Raw genomic sequence first — 21,392 nt, forward strand, 5'->3', positions numbered from 1 at the left:
AGTCACATGCAGAGTGTGTTTGATCAGTATTGATGTTGGAATTAGGAGCCTATCATCGCAAGTGCCGACCGGTACCTCGTACCATCAGCAGACCTACTCCGGCTCATTTGACGAATCGATTTGGGAATACAGTGCATTGATTTCGTGAATAGGTTTATTATATCTTCGGTTCGATAATTGACTAACTGTCATCAATCTGTAAGAGGACGGTGTAAGAGAACGCACTGGACTGTATAAATGTTTAAATTCAGACGGGTATTTAAACAGACGCTCCTTAGTGCAGCCAAACCAGTGGTGCACAAGATTGCTGTCGTAATTTGCCTTATATAGCCAGTTCCGTATAGGTAGCCTACACTAACTAATTTATGGATGGCGCGAACGAACATTCTGTTCACGTTTTTGTTCGGCGCGTGAACCTCGACATCTAAGGGGGGTCGTGTTCGTGTCCGGGTTCTCGTGGACGTGGGACATAGACAAAAAGTCAAGATAACCCTAACATTATAGTCGATATTGTTTTTGGTTTCGTGAGACTTTTGCTTGGAATATCACTCTGCTCCGGTTGTGAACACTTTAGTGAATCACCTCCATCACAGGAAGCGGGCTATCGAGATCGTGAACTTATTATATTCCAGCCCAGATGCAAGCAGACTTAGACATTCCAGCTAAAATCAGTACGACTATTTGGGTTCCACGGTGCTGAATTGTGGTAGGGTTAAATATCATACGAGCCGCCCAACAATACTATGGTAAATGCGAAAAAATTGCTGTACAGAAATGACGCCAATGGCTATTATAAATGGAACGGGGTAGATTGCTAATTACGATTAGCGTATAGAATGTGATTGATGCGTGATTGAACCATGTATGAATTTCTCAGTCGAGTTTGATCGTTTGTTGTATTCATGGAGTGTGTCGACTACTATAGTCATTTACACCAGGCCAATTTTCTTTATTTTTATTCCGTAGCTGCCGACTTGTATCACGGCCCATTTCTAGGCTTTTTATAAGACACCGCTAACACAGATAAGATGGTGAGGAGGATTTCTGGAGTCGACCTCGGTCGGTTAGGAGTAGGCCTATATGTGAACTGCGAAAATGAAGTTTTGGATCGGACTAAATCCGGGGTTAGTTACACTGTTTACCAAATAAATCCATTCTAAGCCATGTCGACCTATAGCAGTCAATGACATTCGCTATTGCAACGCTTGTGGATAAGCACTATCCCTATCGGGAATACATATGAATTCAGCGCTATGAATCAAGAAATGTTTCTAGAGGAATACTAATTGTGCGATTGAACTAAGAGACCATGGATTTTAGGGCGAAGCATGGAGCCGAAATGGATATTGGTCTTTATTATTTTTGACCGGAATCGGATTCACATACTCTTACATATTACTGAGACAGCCTGACGTATATGAACCTGGACGACAAGTTGCGAGATATATAGTAGGAGCATATATGTGACGTGCACCGCCGTCGGGGGCTTTTTTGTCGCGCGTTATTACTCTTTGTTTGTTCGGAGGGCGGTTACTTCTGCTACTAATATGGTTCTTACAATTTACCACCTTCCTAATGAACCAGATTATCCGTTTGTTTACAGATATAGTAAAGTAAATGTTTAGATTATGACCTAAGTTCAACGAGTTTGACAGGAGCAATTAAATCTGCTCTCATTCACAAAGCCGATCAGACGACAATTTGTCGTAGGCCATGTCTTCACAGACGCATAATCATATGAATACGTCGTAAAATTGTGGGAACAATAATCGGCCGGAGACGAGGTTTTGCTCAGACCCTGGAATTACACACGAATCATCGCGTCTTGCCAAACCAGTGCTCAGCGAAGCATCACATGTATTTCGTAAATCCACAGAATGATCGTGTATGAGTTTAGTTTTCTCGTGAATATTTTGATTGATTGCACAGTTAGAATAATTTCATCAGTTGGCCACAAGATTTCGATCCAACGACAAGATGGACATACGAAACGATTCGGCGAAGTCTAATAATTTAACCATAGTATCGCTCCATAAATAGCAGTTCCTCATATTTTGGAAATAATTACATTTTTTCGAATACAACCTGCCGTATACGCAAACTAGCGTAACCACTAACCGTAAACATTAATTCGAAATGATTGAGAATTCTTCATATTGTTTTACAATTCAATTTCGTGACAGAAACTTGCAAAATTTCAGTGAAATGTGTATCAGTCATTCGCGTCCATTTCACGACAGGCCGACGTTGATATTCATCGTTATTCCTTAGCGGTTGGCGTATTTTGCGGTTAGTACAACCCATATATACCTCGCAGCGTGGATCTGGTGGCGATAAGGAACCTTGGTAAACATCGAACGCTTAGCGACCCTAGTTTCGACCGCGGGCAGCTAAGGTTGTCGACATCTTGCAGCAGAAGGAAAGCGTGTTCTATTCTCCTGCGATTACCCGTCTTCATTAGCATTCCATGGTATTTATCCGATAAATTATATTGAGTGGAATTTGGAACCGGCGATACAGTGAATAGTTATTATATATTGAAAAGCAATTATCATATCCGAACATCTTTTCGCACCTAACTGGCACAAACCAGTCCCGTCACATCGCGAAGAGGAATTTTAGCACTGCCTTATCAATGACACGATAAAATAATTTTTCTCTGGCTTGGTAGATAGCGATATCTTGTTACGCAAATTGGTTCTTTTCGATATCGGAAGGCTGAAATAGAACGCGCTGGATGACAAGGAATGTACCTTGCGGCTCTTGTATCTATCAAACCAGAATCGTCAACAGCAAACTTGAATGTACCTGTCACATGCGCAAAACTGAAGGCCACATTTAGCAGACGAAATGACCAGTGATGTGACCCTGCATATTTATTACAACATCCCTAGGAATACACATACTCCCAACGAACACTTCGGATCTAGACAAGACAAACTTGCAGATTCACGACATTGCGGTTATGCAGAGTACCACGCAGGGAGAAAAGATCTCTACCACACAAGGAATCCTGTTGTAATGTCGAGGAAAATGTTGAGCGTTTGGTCTGTACGAGACGAAAAAAGTAATGCTTTGTGTCAGGACTCGAGAAAATTCATGCAAACGCGTGATGACAGTGAAAACGAGAGAATAACATATTACACAGAAAGAAGAGATCAGACCGGCGTCACTTCATCACGCTCAAGATCAAATGATTCGCCACAGGCTAAAAGTAATGGTGAAAAAACGAACAGATTCGTAACATTAAGAACTTATGCCAATGAAAAAGACTCAGCCGCCGCACAGGTACCATCAGCAGTCGGCGAAAGAACTCGAATCTGCCAGCAAAAGCGTTTGAATAACTTCGCCAAGTCGAAGCCTTTTCGTAGCGCAGATTGGTCGCACTGGTTTAACGAAAAATCGTCTGGCCAGTCAGACAGGGCGATTCACCACCAGCGGGTCAAAAGCTCCGTTACAGTGTTCAGGGTGATAGAAAAGGACGATCTCCTTACGATCCAATGTAAAGAATCCTCTACACAACATTCCTGTGCATGCGGATATAACATGAGCGAAGATAGAAGGAAATCATCAAAAATAGATGCCGCTCCTCAACGACGAATCATTGAACAGACAGGAAAGTCGGTCCACATACACTCTGCCAGACGAAGACCGTCTACCTCCCCTGACGAAGGTATCGCTCGTTCCGCGGACGAAATGGCAGATGGAGTAAGTCACACCAAGGCTAATCGTGAGATGGCCCAAGACGAAGCTGTAGCGATTACCATCAAGGGTGGACGAATCAGAGAATCGAAAGCAAGGAAACGAACAGGGAAGCGTGAAAGCCATAAAATTAGAACTAATGGGAGTAATGACGTACTTACGCAGATGAATAATGGCAATGACAATATTTCAAAAACCGCTCCTAAAGTCAAAGCGACTGCTTTCAGTTATACTACAAGAACAGCCGCGCTAAAGGTAACCAAAGCCGATAAAGCTCTGGCGAGAAAAGTTGTTCGACAAGCCTTGAACGACAATTCCGCAACCAAATCGCACAAGCCGGTTTGGGTCAAACTACCGGAACGTTCTAATCCAGATCAGAAGGAAGGGACACGTAATACCGACGTTGCGAAGAGGACGTATTTCTCAAATAACGAAAAGCATTCGGCTAAAGATCCGCGTACTAACCGTAATATTAGATTGAAGAGAAAAGAAGACGCGTATTTGGTCACTGTGAATGAGATCGACACGAAATCGTCCACGCAACGTACAAAATCAAATCATGATCGCCAGAGACTAACGAATTCAAGGTCCCATAAAATTGAAGGCGCGCCCAGACATTCGGATCGAAGAAGTGAACCCGCACGAAAGACTGATGGCAGTAAAGCCAATTACACTAAAAACACACGGCGGCATCAGCACGAAAGTAAAGACAAGTCTCGAGGTACAAAAGCAACATTATATACCAGCAACAAGAAAACGGTGTCCGCCGATTCCTCTGTCCGTGATCTTTCGTACACAAGTTCGACGTCCGCATCCACGTCAAGTTCCAGCTTCGAAAAGACCTCTTCTTCATCGTCTGAATCTGACTCCGTTTCGTCGGATTCTTTCTCGTCACGTTCATGCTACACAACCTCCTCTTCAAACAGCGATGACGCGAGATTGCCAGAAGAAAACGCGAAAGATAGCCGGCAATCACGTTCCAAACCGAAGCGCAGGCCGTCCTCGTCGAAACAGCGACACGACAAACCACGATTACGAATACACAATCACGTAAAGACGACACCGAGCGCAAAGACTCGCAATGGCGAGGCGAAGACCGACGCGTTAAACCTGCATTCGATAAAGCAGGCTACGCGCGATATTGAGAAATCATTGGCGCAAGAGGACGACGCGGAATTTGAGGTGAACATCGGCGGTAGACGAAAGCGTCACGGTGACGCGACTGAAACGTCCGAAAAATCCAATCGGCGAAGTCAATGGCAGCACCAGCATTTGGTGACCACATCGAAGCGGCGGCACTCTACCGAAACATCCGGACCGGCAATTGAACCACTTCCTGCAACAAAGCAGCGGTCCTTCGAAGCCACGAGTAAGGAGGGTAACGGAACAGCAGGCCCGCCAACAATACGGGATTTGTATGCTCTAAACAACGTCCTCTCTGACACGCAAAATGGAACGGTAAGTTGTATATTTCAGCTTTCTAAAAGTAAGCGACTATGATTATTCATTCCACAGTTTACAATTGATTAGGTGTCTATGTTCTAAATATTTGGGCGGATTGGAGACGATATTCATCCCCCCTCGGTTATAGAGCTTGTTGCTGTGGCCTCATATCTGATAGGGATTTGTGGTTTTGCCGAATACTATTGGTAAAAAATAAACATCACTATCGAACTGTCGTTGTTGTTGATCGCATTCATGTGTTTGTCGACTACAATAGTCATTTACACCAGGTCGATATGCGTTATTTTGGATTCCGTAACTGCCGGTTTGTACCACGACCCACTTTTTTTGTTTTGAGTATTCATGGTGTTTGTCGGCTACCAAATGGTCATTTACACCAGGCCAATTGTAGCACGGCCCACTTCTAGGCTTTTTTTTTATAAAACACCGCTTACACGGATGAGATAACGAGGAGGAGCCTAGATAAACTGCCAACAATTAGGTAGGAATTCTGCAGTCGACCTCGATCGTACTCGAACCCGCAACCCATCGGTGTTGCAGCTGTAGATTATGCCACTAAACGGCCCGCTTCTTGGATTTTGTAAGACACCGCTTACGCGGATGAGATGGCAAGGAGCAGCCTAGAGTATAGATAAACCTCCAACACTTAGGTATAGGAGTTCGCTGGAGTCGACCTCGGTCGGACTCGAACCCACAACATACTGACTCGTATATGTGAGTGGCCGAATCTCCATTAAATTCTCACGGTATATAGTTGCATCCAAAGGTTTTAATTATAGAGTACGCAAGCGGAAAATTATTCGTCCTTCATGCAAGCCACGGTATTAATCGTCGCCGTGGAATCAGAGCAGATTATATGTCTATTTTACACTATTTGACATAATTAAGTTTCTCTAACGGTTTCATTTACTTGTCTTGTCTTGGCCATGATTAACTTTGAAACAATGTGACAAAAGATAACCACGACCAAGATATGGCCGAAAAACATGCAAATGTTGTAAAAACTTGATTTTCTCAAAATTTGAAAAATGGTCCGGCTACGATATGCTGAAATGCGTAGCACCATAATTACGTCCATTTGAATACCAAGCGATATCAAGCCATGTCGAAATGCCACCCCACGTCGGCTAGGCAAGCAACGATTCGCTGCAATCTTCTTAATTTCTCAGAAGTTAATTTTTCGAGCGTTTGCGCCGTCTAATCTTTGAAATTATTACCCGGCGGGCTGGCAAAACACATTGCCAATAGCTCAAATATATTTGAATCCGATTACGTAAAAAGTCTTTACCAAAAGGACAGAGATATGAATCTCGCAAGTGCAATAGGAGGGCGTGTTTAGTGTGGGATCTTTCTCTGTCGGGATTTCATATCTAGCAGTCTTGACAAGAACGCTTCCAATATAGCAATTTGACGTTTCTGTTGAGTTAAGTTGACGCCTTGCAGAGATCCATACAAAAGAATGATAAGATTTGAATTATAAGTAGGCTACGGGACGTCGTTCTATAACTATAAGTCTATAACTCAATATATTTCCTACATACGCGGTGGATTTGCAGCGGAGTAGTTTTCCCAGTATTGCCATGTTTCAAAAAATCCCGATACTATATAATGATAGAATTACGCTATAGTGTATATAGCAGACCCGCCACCAGTGCAATTGTTTTTGTTTTATATTTAAAATAGGCAATCGATATCAATTGATAACAATATTTGGGCCTGTAGCATTAAATTCCATTTGCTATTTTTATCAGAACCCTATTCCACAAGGTCAATTTCAATGATGCAAGCACATGATAACAAACTTTTTTTCAAGTATTTGTATGAATAAGAAAACCCAGAGTCTTGGACGATGATTATCTTATTACATTGTCACAGCGACTCAGGCGAGTTGAAAGTCGCTATACTGGTTTACGTCATGCAAACTGCATCTCAATTTCACGATTTGTCCTTGATTTACGTAAGAAAAATTCTACATTCTTCTTTCGTATCAAACGATACCCTAGCAGCGCCCGCTGACATACGATACCCATGGTATCACGTTAAACTTCCTATGTGGTTCAATTCCAATTAATTCTCAAGTCAACCCGGCAGTCAATTGATGGCCAGCAGATAAGGGCTCAGCATGATTTGTAATCGTAATCGATTACGACTATTACACTATTTTCATGTCATCGTAATCGATAACAGTTGAAATTAAATTCAAAGTATCCGCAATCGATTGTTTTGAATATATTTAAATATTGCTAATTATTAAAATCGTGTTAAGGTGCTTACAACAACGAAGGTATTTTGCACCACACGCTATTTAATTTCATCAGCAACATAAGCTAGTTGATCAATTTTTCAACATAATATATAAGATATTCCCAATATTAAGATAATTGTCGATAATAATTATATACATCGACCTGGTGTGACTATCCATGACATGTTCTATTGGTGTGGTTTTGTGCATACAATCGATTGCCCCGTAACAGTACGATTATTCAGCTTTTTAGAGGGACTATTGACTATGTAATAAGCTGAAGCTCAGTTTTACGGGGAGCATGGCATAAACTGAACAAGGAATAGTGTATCATATTGATTATATTGACAATAAGAATGTCCGGTATGGGGCCTCATTGCTCATAATTACACAAGCATTAGCAATCGTTATCAATAGTGTCGTAACCAATTTCTGTCAACTGGTAGTACGTAGCGTAGATATTCGATCCCCGTCGTATTGTAAACATCCCCTATCATGGTCACCAACAGCTATCGCTATAGGCCGAAGTAGAATGACAAGCACGACCTATCACGGGCAGCAGTTTTTTTGTGTTATTCGTTACGGCGGCTCGCAATATCAGTATCATGCAGTGTTGGGATCAAGTCACCACCTTCGAGTCACGAGTTATTTCGAGTCATTGCACATTTTGACTCGAGTCAAGTCAAGTCAATCGATTTTCGAAGGTGACTCGAGTCAAGTCAAGTCACTCGATTTTCGGAGGTGACTCGAGTCAAGTCGAGTCAAGTCAAGTCAAGTCAAGTCACGAGTCAAGTCACAATTCAAGTCAAGTTGCGTTTTCGAAGTATGAAGCATGATTATACGTCATTGCATTTTTCTAGCTGTCTGAATTACAGATTGAGTGGTCATTGATTCTGAAGCGATGAACGAATACAGACTTAAATATACACGCAATAAGGCGCCGTATCTCCCACATATATGTAGAACTGCCAGCTAAAATAGAGAATAGAGAAACGAATTGATAAGATGCAATACATTACCCTTTTACACATATTGATATGATACAATTCGATTCTGCGCCAATGGTTGAGGAGTATATAAAATATATCTATTAAAATTTCCAGGGATATCTAGGTATCCCTGTAAAATTTCAATAAAACAAGAGGTTTGGTTAAGGTAAGAACAGAGAACAGAAATGCATATTTCGTTATTAAATGACTTAACTACTATAATTTACGACAACGTAGGCTGTAAGCTTCGATCACTTCGTTTGTGGTCAATTTATTTGTGAGAGAACAATGAAGGCTCAGTAAAACGTACTATCAATAAATAATTGGTTGCTGCACGGGTTCCAGCAGCGCTACGCGAACAATCCGAAGATATGCAAGATACGGTGATTTTTATCGACACCGATAACTTGATGACTTGAAATTGACTCGTGAATTTTGCTCCGAGTCACGAGTCAATCCACATTTTTGATACGTCGAGTCAAGTCAAGTCAAGTCATTTTGGCAAAGTGACTCGAGTCAAGTCAAGTCATACGAAAAAAGTGACTCGAGTCTGACTCGAGTCAAGTCATGACTCGAGTCATCCCAACACTGGTATCATGTGGACTGCAGGTATACGAATGTTACCTTCTAGTAGTCAATACGTGAGCACATATTTAATTATTACATTAACAATGTCCAGCATCTATGCATATATTCATTCATTTATTCATAGTAAATATCAACGAAATCCCGACAAAACTTGATCCTAAATTGTATCGTCTATACACCACGAGCTGTTACTTGTATGTCGTTACAGGTCATTGCTGGTAAAAGGATGTCGGACGGGAAAAGGGTAGCGATCAAGCGGATATCGAAAGCTGACACAACACGTTGGGGCCGATGGGACGGCAAAGTAGTTCCGTTGGAACTGGCTTTGATGTGCCAAGTCAATGAGGTCAGTGCCCGACGTCGAGATGTGTGCAAACTTGTATGATGAAAGTATTTAAGTGTTGTGTCCCACGAGACTGTTAGCTCACGCGATCGCAGTCTTATATAATAGGGGTGTCGTGTTCTGGAGGTAAAACAGCAATATCCAGTTCCTGATATGTTGCAGTTGGAACATAAATTTATTTCAAATACAAAGTTAACTCGGGGTTGCTGTTCTGAGCATTTTGATTTCCCTCCACACACCGGATCTATATATAGTCTCCTCGACTTATTGAATTCTCACACCTTCCCCTTGTGTGTACACTGTACATGTGTATTTTGGGTGTAATTTTATGGGTGTGTTATAATCGCTATAATGGGTGTTGATGGCACATGTGTACAGATATATCGAGATAGCGTGCATCAAACATATGCTGGATTTCTCGCAATATCAAACGACGACGCAACAAAACTAATATCTTCGTTACGATCAGTATCATTATTACAAGATGATCGAAGTCTTCAATATTATGCTTACTTGGTGCTTATATGTGCCCTAACTGCTGACAGAACACAGAACGAGTGGAAATGTCGCTCTTCAGTGATTAGTTTTGGATCGGAACACGGGTACAGTCGTGGTTTTATTACCATCGTATTGCACATCATTGATCGATGGCGAATATATAGCTATTCGCACCGGGCCTATACTTTATTGGATCCATTGTTCCAACTTACATCACGGCCAATCTATGCTTTTTTATCCCGCCATTTTCAAAACTTAACATGTCCTAATTTCTCTCGAAAGAAAGGCTCTATAAAATAATATATAGCTTTTCTGGACAATATCTTAATAGGAATTGCATCTTCAGTTTGCTAAACAACTGTGTTATGAACTGAAATGTCGATATAATCAAAGGATTGCTACTTGATTATCCCCGAGGGTATATTCGTCGCTGTCGACTGTTCTGACTGTTGATTGACGATTTGCCGACCATGCGCTATCGTTGCCGATGCGAATTCGCTGTCATGAGACAGTCAAACTGTTATCTTATGGATTAATCAATACATTCACGATTTTAGAAGAGTAACGGATGGCTGCTTGCGCATCAATGAGAAAGCAGACTACTACTCAGATACATTACTACTAGGGATGGTGTGAACGTGAGGTTCACGTTCGCGTTCTGTGTGTGAACCTCGGAAATTTAGAGGTTCGCGTTCACAACAGAACCTTGGTAGGTTCTGCACTGTGAACCTTTTTCATATATTACAATTTTCACTTCATATAACATCTTTCTTTGGTTCAAATTTATTGCATTTCAATTGTGAGCCACTCTCTGCATGGCGCTGGCAGCATTATAAATCAACACTAAACGAGCATGCACCTTGACAATCTCAAAAGTTTTACTTACTTTGTTACAAAAGTTTGCTCGGAATATCCAGCTTTCCATTTGTAAATATTTAGTGACTCTCTGCTGTGAGTTTGACCCGCAATCACCCAACATCACGAGCGAAATACGTAGTCAGCGAATGATTCTTGTTCAATGTTCAACCAACCAATGAGATTGATATCGTTTTCTGATGCAAAACATCTAGCAGGCGTACGGGGTCAATCTTTACTGGATCATTATAACCTAATCCGTGCGATTGAGGTGTTGGCTACTGCTATATAACTCGTTAATGGGGTCGAAATTGTTGGCAAAGCGACGAAAGATATTGATTTTAAAGGGAGTATTATGTCCTTTTTTGCTCAGTTGATACATTTAGCGACGTTTAAGACGCCAATATGTATTTCGGCATGGTGGCATTATGTGGCCCGAGTTGTCGCTAGGTATCGCGTACATTAATATAAGCTATCACTTCATTGAAAGATAGGGTTTGAATTAGCATTATGACGTCACGTGACGTCATGAGGTTCACGTTCGTGTTCACACAGAACCTTTCAAAAAGGTTCGCGTTCACACGAACCAGAACCTTTCAGAGGTTCACACCATCCCTAATTACTACTCAAATACAAGTAGAACTAGCGATTTACAAATAAGTTAACAGTAAGTAATTCCAGGCCCAATTTAGAAGTATATAGTGTAAAATCATAGCCCTAAGTAGTGAAGTAGGCAAGACTCCTAAAAGTAGACGAACTTCATTACTGGCCAATCCTAGTTAACAGTGCCGTCTTATGATAATTAAAATGATAATTTATTACATAAGAAATATTATTTAATTATAAAGTTGATAGATACCTTACTCTTCAATTCTCACAACATCGATAATAAAAATCAGCTAACAGCAAATGACAGGTAGAATGACATGTCATATGTACATGTGAAAGCGTGCTCGTACTCTTCCCTCTAATCCCAGCAACCCATCTCTCATCGCCCCTTATCAAGCCCGACACAAATTTCCGCCCCCCAATTTACGGATCTGAAAAAGACGGCTTAGAAACGGGAAACATATTCACCTAACTCTGATCCCTGTTGTCTTCATATGCATATATTTGGCCGTTTTAATTAAATATATCCCACTTGACGTTCTAACATTTTCGCCCTCTATATCGCCCTTAGTCGCCTCTTTGCTATTTTCGCCGCCTCGTTTCTCAAAGTCGCCCACTGGGGGCGATATCGCTCACGTTGGGAACCACCGCCATAACTCTAAACTCGTACCGTCCCCAGTCTTTCGCAGATCCAACTTATTCACATACGCGCTGGGAAGAGCGTGATTGAAAAATATCCGCAGAAAGGCCTAATCTAATCTGCAATTCGTACTTGTTATGTTTTCCTGGTTCAATACGCTCACAAACAATGAATATCTGAACTATGTCTTGGGAAACGTTATTGAGATATTATCGAGTAAAGAAACGTACCAGAGCAGGAAGTCAGGCCGAGACTTTGACCTTCGGGTTCAAAGTTGCAAAATATTTTGGGTTTGATTCCGGTCAATCTGTAATCTGCATGAATTGATTTATTTATTGTCTGTTGCTATTGTAGACGTTATAATCGGTTAGTATGTGACTGTTTCATGCAATTAGTGACGATGCCACGTTAGATTAGATTGACCGCCGAACGCTGCTCTGTTCAGTGAAGGTAGGCTACCAATCAGCACAAATGTATCATTTCATAGGCTTTTACTTTAATAGCAGATAACGGTGATTAAAATAGTATATAGATGGTGCAAGCAGCATTGTAGGTAAAGGATTGTGGATTAATATTGTCGCCAAAAAGAACCGCCGTGCATATCTCCAGTAATAACAGTTGGGGCTAATTCACTATTTCTCTCCAACGTGAGTTTAGAGTTTTTTTCTAATCACTGACATATTTGCTTAAAGTGGAAACAATGCCGGGATTGAACAGTATTGTTAAGACATTGGAATTGAATTTATGACCGAAGGATTCGCTCTGAAACGTACAGCAATAGGTACCGGTTTTCGGTCGCTCTGACCCCAGGTCGAACAATTCTTACAAGCAGTAGAGATAAGCATGGATTTGGATTTGAAAAATTGGATTCGAAGATTTGAGCCGTGTCTGGGTTGACCATTTTAACGAAACTTTATTAGGTTTCGGACATAGAATATCTAATCCTTCCGAACTATCGTGCGGATTCTGAACGGTTTTAGTCAATGCCGCGCATGGATAGAATAAAGATTTGGAATTTAAAATATGTAAGAAGTTCTTGATCTCTGGTAACCGCCTCACGCAATAACCTTCTAGCAACATTATGAAACTATTACAATTCCTGGACTCAACAATAGTAGGCTAAATTTAGCCATTAATAATAATATTAGTAAAATAATAAGTTAGAGTGCCTCATATAGAATTGTATCATTCCTACACTAGGGCGATGTAATACACGAGGGCTTTTAAAAATGTAAAAAGTATAAGGATATATGCATAAAAGACGGAGAGCATATAGTTGTAGGGAAATAATGAGCACTGCTGTAGTTGGACTGTTTTGATTTTTACGCGTGTAAATATCTGGTGAGTTAAATATTCTGACAATATAGCTGGAAGACTGTCCCACAAAATGGCAGGCATATTGACATTTCATTTAATACAGAGTCTTGGGAATTACTGCATGGTTGCTAACTTCGAAGTAATATTTACAGGTTCGACATGACGGAATCGTGGAAATTATCGAATGGCATGAAACGGCCGAGGCATTTTTATTAATCATGGCCCGACCGTACCCCTGCGTCGACCTGTACGACCACGTCACAAAGCAAAAACGACTTGACGAATCCGTTGCCAGGCATGTTTCCCGTTCACAGGCAATACTTTTACCAAATTCAACATCGACGCTTCCTTGCAATTCAGGCGTATAACGAAGCAGCTCATCATGGCGCTGCTGCATTGCCACAAAATGGGAGTGCTTCATCGTGACGTAAAGCTGGAAAACATCCTTTTCAACCCGCACACCTCCGAGGCGATATTGATAGATTTTGGTTGTGGCGACTATTCGAGATCGGGTTCATTCAAAGGTGACTAGCATTTACGCCAATGAACACGCGGTTACTGTAATTGTACTGCATGACGCATATTCCAACATCATTTTATGCATCCGCATTCAGCAGAATTACATATATGAAAATGCTTGAATGTGTCCTGAACTAACTCGTTGAACAGGATTTCGACTTCACGCTGATTACTGTACCCGAGGTGATACTTTTAGAACATTTCAGTTTATCAAAATATTAATAACGTGACCTGATAGCGCAGCGGTATTTGATATGTGTATAATGTATATAGCCCGCGGCGTTCGTGAGTCACGAGTAACTTTTGACCTGATATAAGTTTGTTAGTGTTATCATAATGAAGGCACCGGGTGCACGATTCGAATCGTATACTCGAACCGGTTCCTTCGAACTTTACACTCGTATTGGTCAGTCTTCCTTTTGCGAATGTATCGAAAATACCCAATAATAGAATGGAAAGATTTCGCACCCTAAACAATTTGCAGCAATGCTATTGTCTGCAAGAATGTGGTATGTTGCTCATGTAGCTAGGTGGGTTTCACACTTACATTGTGACGTCACTTAAAGCTTGTGCTTTCCCTATTTCAGAACAGGAAAATTAACTATCCATATCCGGTATCTACTTACCTAGACCAAAGCTGGACAACTAGAATATTTTCAGCTTTTCCAAATTAGATTAAAATTAGAATTACAGCTACACACATATTTTTCAAATTAGAATTACTGAATCCGAGAAAGCTTGGAAATTGAATCAAGTACATTCATATCAAATCGCTGTTCATCCACGTAAGCATGAGACGGGCAAAGGTTGGCTATTTTAACACAATTCAGTCCTCCTATGTAACCCTTCCAGTAAAAGCAGAAGTTATATTAGAATCATAATCGGAGCATATAAATATTTCACTAATTAGATTAAAATTATAATCCGTGCAAAGAAACATTTCATTAATTAGAATACAATAAGGTTACCGGCTTTTCTCTCGAATTAATCTCATTCAGTGGTTCTCTAACAGGGGGCGCGAAGGCATCTGAAGGGGGTCGCGAAGGTGCGGCCAAGTGAAAATGTTTTTCGCGTACCGCGCGATTCATCTCCAATTCATAGTTTTGCTCTGTATATAGTTCAAATTTCATACTTGAGAATTCTCTGATCAACGGTATTAACCGTCCACGCCATCAAACTATCCGTTTGGATTGCTAGCATTCTGGTTGAATTTTGTGATATGACGATAAGAGGGGCACAAAATTCTTCACTATCATTAAGGGGGCGTGTGTAAAAACCACTGGTTGTGCATGTGCAGGTATGACCTTGACTTATATATGCGGGGTCATTGATCGCAGATTTCAGTTTCTCCCCGGAAATTCCAATTGGTTAAAGATGTCGTTAAATTCATGACGCTGAATTCACTAACACCACTTACACAATGAATTTACCTTACAGAATTCGCCGGCACGCCAGAATACTACCCGCCGGAATGGTTCCTGTACAAGCAATACCACGGCGACTCCGCGACAGTCTGGAGCATCGGGGTTCTGATGTATTCGTTGCTTTGTGGCTCGCTGCCATTCCGATCGTCGAAAGATATAATCAACAAGTAAGCGACACATGCCGCAGATATTATCCAGCTAGTTACATGCGCAAATAGAATTCAAAAATAACCAGCAGAAATGAGATGTAATTTGCAGCGCGGTATCGCGTCAAATGTGAAAAGTCATTCCGTATCTGCGCAATGTGATGAGAAGTTGGTATAAGAAATTAAGGGTCACGTCGTTTTAAATATGATGTGGCATCAAATTAAATTTGAAAGTGTTGTTGTTTGTGGCATTCGTGGTATTTTTCGACTAATATGGTCATTGGTCATTTACACCAGGCCGATGTTCGATACCATGATTCCGTAGCTGCAGACGTTAGCACGACCCATTTCTAAGCTTTTTAAGACAGCCCTTGCGCGGATCAGATGGCGAGTAGGTGACTAGTTAAACATCCAACACTTGAGAAGGAATTATGGAGTCGACCTCGGTCGAACTCGAACCCGCAACCTATTGGTGTTGCAGTTGTGGATCATACCACTACAGGCTATCTCGCCAAAAAGTCGAAAGGGCGAAAAAATTACGCCAGCAGCCAATTTACTTAGCAAGTCACCGTATTCGAACTGCAGCAAATATATTCTCACAAGTGCATTACAAATGATCAACATCTGCGGTATCGAGGTCGCGCGTCATCGCTTCTTAACCCATTGCGAACTTTATTGATACTAACGGCCGACCATTATCTACATTTCATTCATAACATCAGCTGACAACTATCTGGAATTCGTTGTCTTGGCGACTGCTTGTCAATGCCGATAACTGCGTGCCATGCAGAAGTTTCGCAAACCGTTAAAACGCGATGACGCGTGTCCTCGATACCATAGAGAAGACGTGCGGTAGGACCATTCGTGAAAATCTTTTAGATGCAGCTCGAATACGGTGGCTTTCTGAGAGAAATGACTTCTGCCAAAAGTTTTATTACACTTTCAACTATAACTTGAGACAACGTATAGAACGCAGTGGCATTCAAGTTTAAAAGCTACAGGGTGGTATGCTAGGTAATTCCGTTCCAACGAAATACCTAGGGCTGCGCAAAATCCAGTACCTGAGTGATTCGATTCTGAATCGCGTAATATGCTTCGAGTCGAGTAATCGAGTATCACTCAGTATGACGTCATAACAAAATGTAATACGTCAAAGTTCAAACATGTACCGTTTATGCCACCACAAACAAAATAATGCCTGTTATCCATCTCATAAATGATCATTTGGTATTTTTTTCGACCATACCGATTTTATTCCACTTCGTGACAATGTTGTGGGGTAATCATGACTTCGGAAATGTGCTACGTCCAGTAACCTTCGTAGCTTTGTATTAATGTTTCGTATGCTACGATACGGCCAATCAAGGTGTCAAGACTTCAACAGTGAAAATTAGATATCGAAACAATAATTTTCGTCGATAAATTAACTGAAAGTGGCAAAAGGCGTATAATTTCAGTACTCGAAGAAATCGTGTTTTACTACTCGGCTCGAATCATTACAATTAATACTCGATTCAGATTCGAGTACTCGAATCGTTGTGCCCAGTGATAGAAATACCAAGGCCATGGTCAAATGGAACCACCAAGCACAGTGTTGCTTCGTGGAAAAATAAAATGATAAGTAGGCCTAGTGTTATAGCGGCTATTAGCCGACATATGGGCAACGAGCATTGATTCGGGCTTTGTTATGACATATTTTAAGATTTGGTTCGTATCCTAAGCGGATCCCGATTATTTCGTAAACCGCTTAGGTCTCGCAGTAGACCAGCGAATTTAAAATCGCCTCATATTTTCGCGCCACTTTTGAACCGCGTTGAGTCGACGCTTTGACGCGGACGTGACATGAAACGATTATACATCCAGATTTTGAATTCAGCGTAAGAAATCCGCGGATTTCTGGTGATTAGGGAACATGGTTCTATTAGGATTAGTCGCAAAATACCTTGTGAATCCTCTAGATTTCGAAAGATATCGAAGGTCGCCGTGAAGTTCACTATTTGCGTCAATTTTATATATAGTATACATAGTCTCGATCGCGGCGTATCGAAATAACTGCTCAAGACAACTTAAAAATTTCGGCGCTCCAGCGCCTACCATTCCCGGTACTTGGTACCGTATCACGCCTCTGAATCTATGAACATTATACGTTAATTCTGCGACTCGATATCATGTTTCGAACCGCGGACTCTCGCGATTTGCAAAGTTCGCACCGGGGCCGCACGCATCCCAAAGACGCGATTCTTATCCGTGACAAATCAAAGTATTTACCAGCTAGTTCGAGAATGTGCGGAGCCGCAAGTACCGCCGGCTATGGTTACGAGCGAGACTGAGAAATGCGGTCGGGGGAAATAAGCTCCATATCGGAAACGATAGCGCGGTTTTATGTAAGGAATGAAAGTATTTACGTTAACTGCCGTTGATGATTGGCAGCCTTATAAAAATATCTCACGATTGGGCAAAACCGAAATTAAACCGTAGAAAATAGACATAGTGCGAAAGCTAGGTAACCGTTACATTGGCGATTCAAATTAATGACGATATGGCGCACCGGAAGCTGTTCCTGCGGAGTTAAAAACGCATTTTCGGATGATAGGGTGCAACAAGTTGACTGATTCGAATTATATTTTGTCATCGTGAGCTGATTGGCAGCCACTCGCCAAAAATCATTATCATTATAATTATTATTATAAATCACCAGGAAACAGTTTGCGATCATGACTAATTATTCCGTAACTGACTGGCTGCCACTCGCTAGGAATTTCGAGAGATCAGCATGACTGAGCCATTGCAGTACGCCTCTACACTTACAGATGCGTCGGTAATTACCAGCCCCAATTACGTGTTATCAGAAGTATTGTAAATTCATATTACTAGCATAAATGCCTCAGAAATCACACTATATGAAACTGCCAGCTATATAATAATTGGGTGGAGTGTAATCGGGAAGGACGGCGGATGTGACGTCACAACGGGTCATGTAATTACCTAAATCTCTTTTCGGCACCGCCTGTATACAAAGCGTATATTTCAATGAGTGTCGAGATGTATATAAATGTATACACTTCCAAAGATACCGGACCGATCTTATCACCCAAATCGGTATTTTCCGTGACTCGCAAACAAAGCATCAGCTATCAAACTCGCAGATTCGTTATGGAGAGTTTGCCGTTATTGCGGCAAATGTATAGGCCGACCTTGTTTACGTGAGAAAAAAATTCAAAAAAGCTGACGCCTATAAATCAACCAGCCCGAAAGCGAAACGGTGCAAGATAAAATGTGGGCGGTATTGAACATACAGTATTTTAAGACTGACAATGCCGATTGGTGGAGTGAATCGATACATTTGTTCGAGTAATGCAATTTCTGTGAGGTGAGTCGCTTAAATAGAAAACTAATCCATGCCAATCGAATTTCTGCAGAGACCTGACGAAGTTCCCCGTCGACATCTCACATCAAGCGAAGCACCTCATTCATGAAGCGCTGAAGAAAAAGCCAAGCGACAGGATAGCCCTTAGTCACATCCTCAGTCACCCCTGGTTTAAATCGTTCAAGGGGTCCTAGAGGTAAAAACCGCGGGTTGACAGCTTCGGAAGTATCGCCGCGTTATCGCCGAGAATCTGACGCAGGCGACGATCTCAAATTGCGAGGCCGATATCGGCACAAATGTCATCTCAGGGATATCGGTTGAATAGCCTGAGGATGCAAAATAACTCGTAATTGAATTTTCGGCATTCGCTGTCTTGTCATTTGAGTTCGCTAGAAATTTTATCGTCTCATTATTCTCGCTCAAAATTTGCACATTATAAGTACATTGATAACGTCACACATGTTTAGTATATATTTAGCCGGCGATGTATCGGCGTATTGATGACGTCACCAAGAAGAATCGTGATGCGTCTCAAAATTAAAAAGGACATCCACCCCAAATCGTCAGGAATGAGTGGAACGTCCATAAGCCGTTCAGCTTGCGTCCGTCCCTGCAACTCCATGCGACTATCTGCATATGCTTTGGGGTGTGCGTTGGCGGCGGATTTCATAGGGTATAGTTGAATGTCCTTTGCTGAAATTTCTGCATAGAAGAGTCACCAATTCGCGTGCTGGCCCGCGACAAGATATAATGCCTCATAAGCAATAACTGACTTGCTACAATAGACAGATTAGACACTCTTGCACCAGGAGTCCTGAAAATCAAATATCATAATACATTGCGACGAAACAGCCAAAATATTCGTTCTGATTTTATGACAGCTATATTGGCCAGACAGAAGATGTACCTCTAGATATTTACGGTCACTTGGCAAATACATTTTCATGTGTTTTGCTTGCTTGTTAGTTTATTTCCACTAAATGGTCGCCGATTTCAGTGTTTAAATTATTTCACTTGCGAATTATATCACCATCGTTTTAACGGTGCTATCTCAATGGCGTTGACGAATTCCCAGCTAATTAGCAATGTTTGTTATCCAAGCGCTATCACAGACCCACCTCAAGAAGTAAACGCGTGAAAAAGCATCGCTTCCCTCCCCATTTTCAGGCAGGCTTCGAACACGATGTTAAATCATGGCAAAGTGGCGAAATACCTACGCAAATACTATTAATTTATGAAAATTTTAATTTTAATTGTAATTCGGTTACTTCTGCTTGAAGGAATTGAGCCAAATGGGTATTTTTGAGCTGCCTTAGCACCACCCAATGAGCAACCAGCTGCCAGCACTTGCGTAGAATCGGCAATCGGCATAAACTCTACTGTAGCGTAATGCAGTCAGAGCGCCATCGCGTGTTACATGATATCTCCAGTTGCTCCGGACCGATCATAGCGGCTCATTTCCGGACCAATGCTCATTGATTCAGTTCGGTTTATTAGCAATTCTTATCAGTTCAATACACCACAAACATTGCGATACATTGAAAAGATAGGAAGGTGTCGAAACGATTTGGAGTAGTCTTTGAAATCAGACACCTACATTGGCCTAGGCCACGGCTTCTCAAAGGGTGGGCCACAGGAGCATTTGAGGCGGGCCACAAAGCTATTTAGAAAATTTTAGAATTAATGTAAGTTTAGCTATATTTGTTATACGCTAAAAATATATTCATAAACCTTTTCATCCCACTCTGAGGAGACGTAGTGGCACATGGAGTCAACATCCTGTACAAGTAGAAAACGGAAGGGACAAACGGCGGCTTTTTTCCACTGCTTATGACAACCTACGGCTAACAGCAACTGAAATTATTTCGGGTATAAAATAACTGGAAGGTAATGCTGAAGTAACCAAGTACTCCGGCAGGCTCATATGACATATGCCGTTGAAAGGGGTATGCAATAAACTAGGAATGAGGTGTAATTGATGTATAGATTTACAGCACTTCGGCAGGTCGTATTACTGTAGGATGAAAATAGCCATAATTGCAAATTGTTGCTTCTGTAATTGCAAATTCTGGTGAAGGTATACTGCACCACCGCAACGAATCGTACTTGTTTGAGGATTTATAGCGCAACGCATTTTGGAGTCGGTTTAAAATGTCCGACCTGGAAATCATTGTACATAATGTAAGAGTCACATGAATCGATTGTATCATTGGATTGAATATTCTGACATTGCAACTCCAGCTCGTTTGGTACAAGACATACAATGTACAATTGTACATTGTACAGCATGCACATTAAAAAACTTATCCCCCACTTCTCTGTAGTAGGCTACCCTATTCATTAATGAATTGTTTGAAGCTGGTACATAATGATTACCGTATATTATTCCCCACAATACTGGAACTAATACCCCAATCACGCAGTGGATACGGGGATTCGATCATTGGGTTTTGCGACGCGAATGGAGCAGCGGCGATCATGATATACACATGAGATTTAGCCTATGATCTACCAGGGCCGTAACTGCCGCACCCAAACCCAAAATTGGGGGAGCTCGAAAGGGCCCAAGATTATTTCGAAGGTCGTTTGTTGGAGGACATTTATTCAACCTGAAAATTTTCTTCGCGCCTCGCGCGATTTCATGTCCCGAGAAGTCTAGATTTAAATATCATCAGTAGGCTATATT

At 41.4% G+C, this 21,392-nt stretch overlaps 1 protein-coding gene across 1 annotated transcript; it reads left to right on the plus strand.

Moving 5' to 3' along the window:
- Positions 1 to 766: 766 nt before the first annotated feature.
- Positions 767 to 19,747, plus strand: LOC145459326 (uncharacterized). Its single transcript, XM_080337969.1, has 6 exons — positions 767 to 5,160; positions 9,197 to 9,334; positions 13,403 to 13,545; positions 13,611 to 13,774; positions 15,207 to 15,360; positions 18,759 to 19,747. Exons 1-6 carry the CDS (start codon positions 2,851 to 2,853, stop codon positions 18,898 to 18,900), a joined length of 3,051 nt encoding a protein of 1,016 aa, XP_080194095.1. The 5' UTR covers positions 767 to 2,850; the 3' UTR covers positions 18,901 to 19,747.
- Positions 19,748 to 21,392: the final 1,645 nt, after the last annotated feature.

Source organism: Botryllus schlosseri, chromosome 16, assembly GCF_051294905.1.
Source record: "Botryllus schlosseri isolate E-star chromosome 16, Bs_hap1, whole genome shotgun sequence".
Lineage (NCBI taxonomy): Eukaryota > Metazoa > Chordata > Ascidiacea > Stolidobranchia > Styelidae > Botryllus > Botryllus schlosseri.

Excerpts from the sequence above, each read along its gene's own strand:
- LOC145459326 (XM_080337969.1), top strand. The coding sequence starts at position 2,851 with ATGACCAGTGATGTGACCCTGCATATTTATTACAACATCCCTAGGAAT. Across the intron at positions 5,161-9,196 it reads CTGACACGCAAAATGGAACG|GTCATTGCTGGTAAAAGGAT; the intron begins GTAAGTTGTATA and ends ATGTCGTTACAG. Across the intron at positions 13,775-15,206 it reads GAGATCGGGTTCATTCAAAG|AATTCGCCGGCACGCCAGAA; the intron begins GTGACTAGCATT and ends TTTACCTTACAG.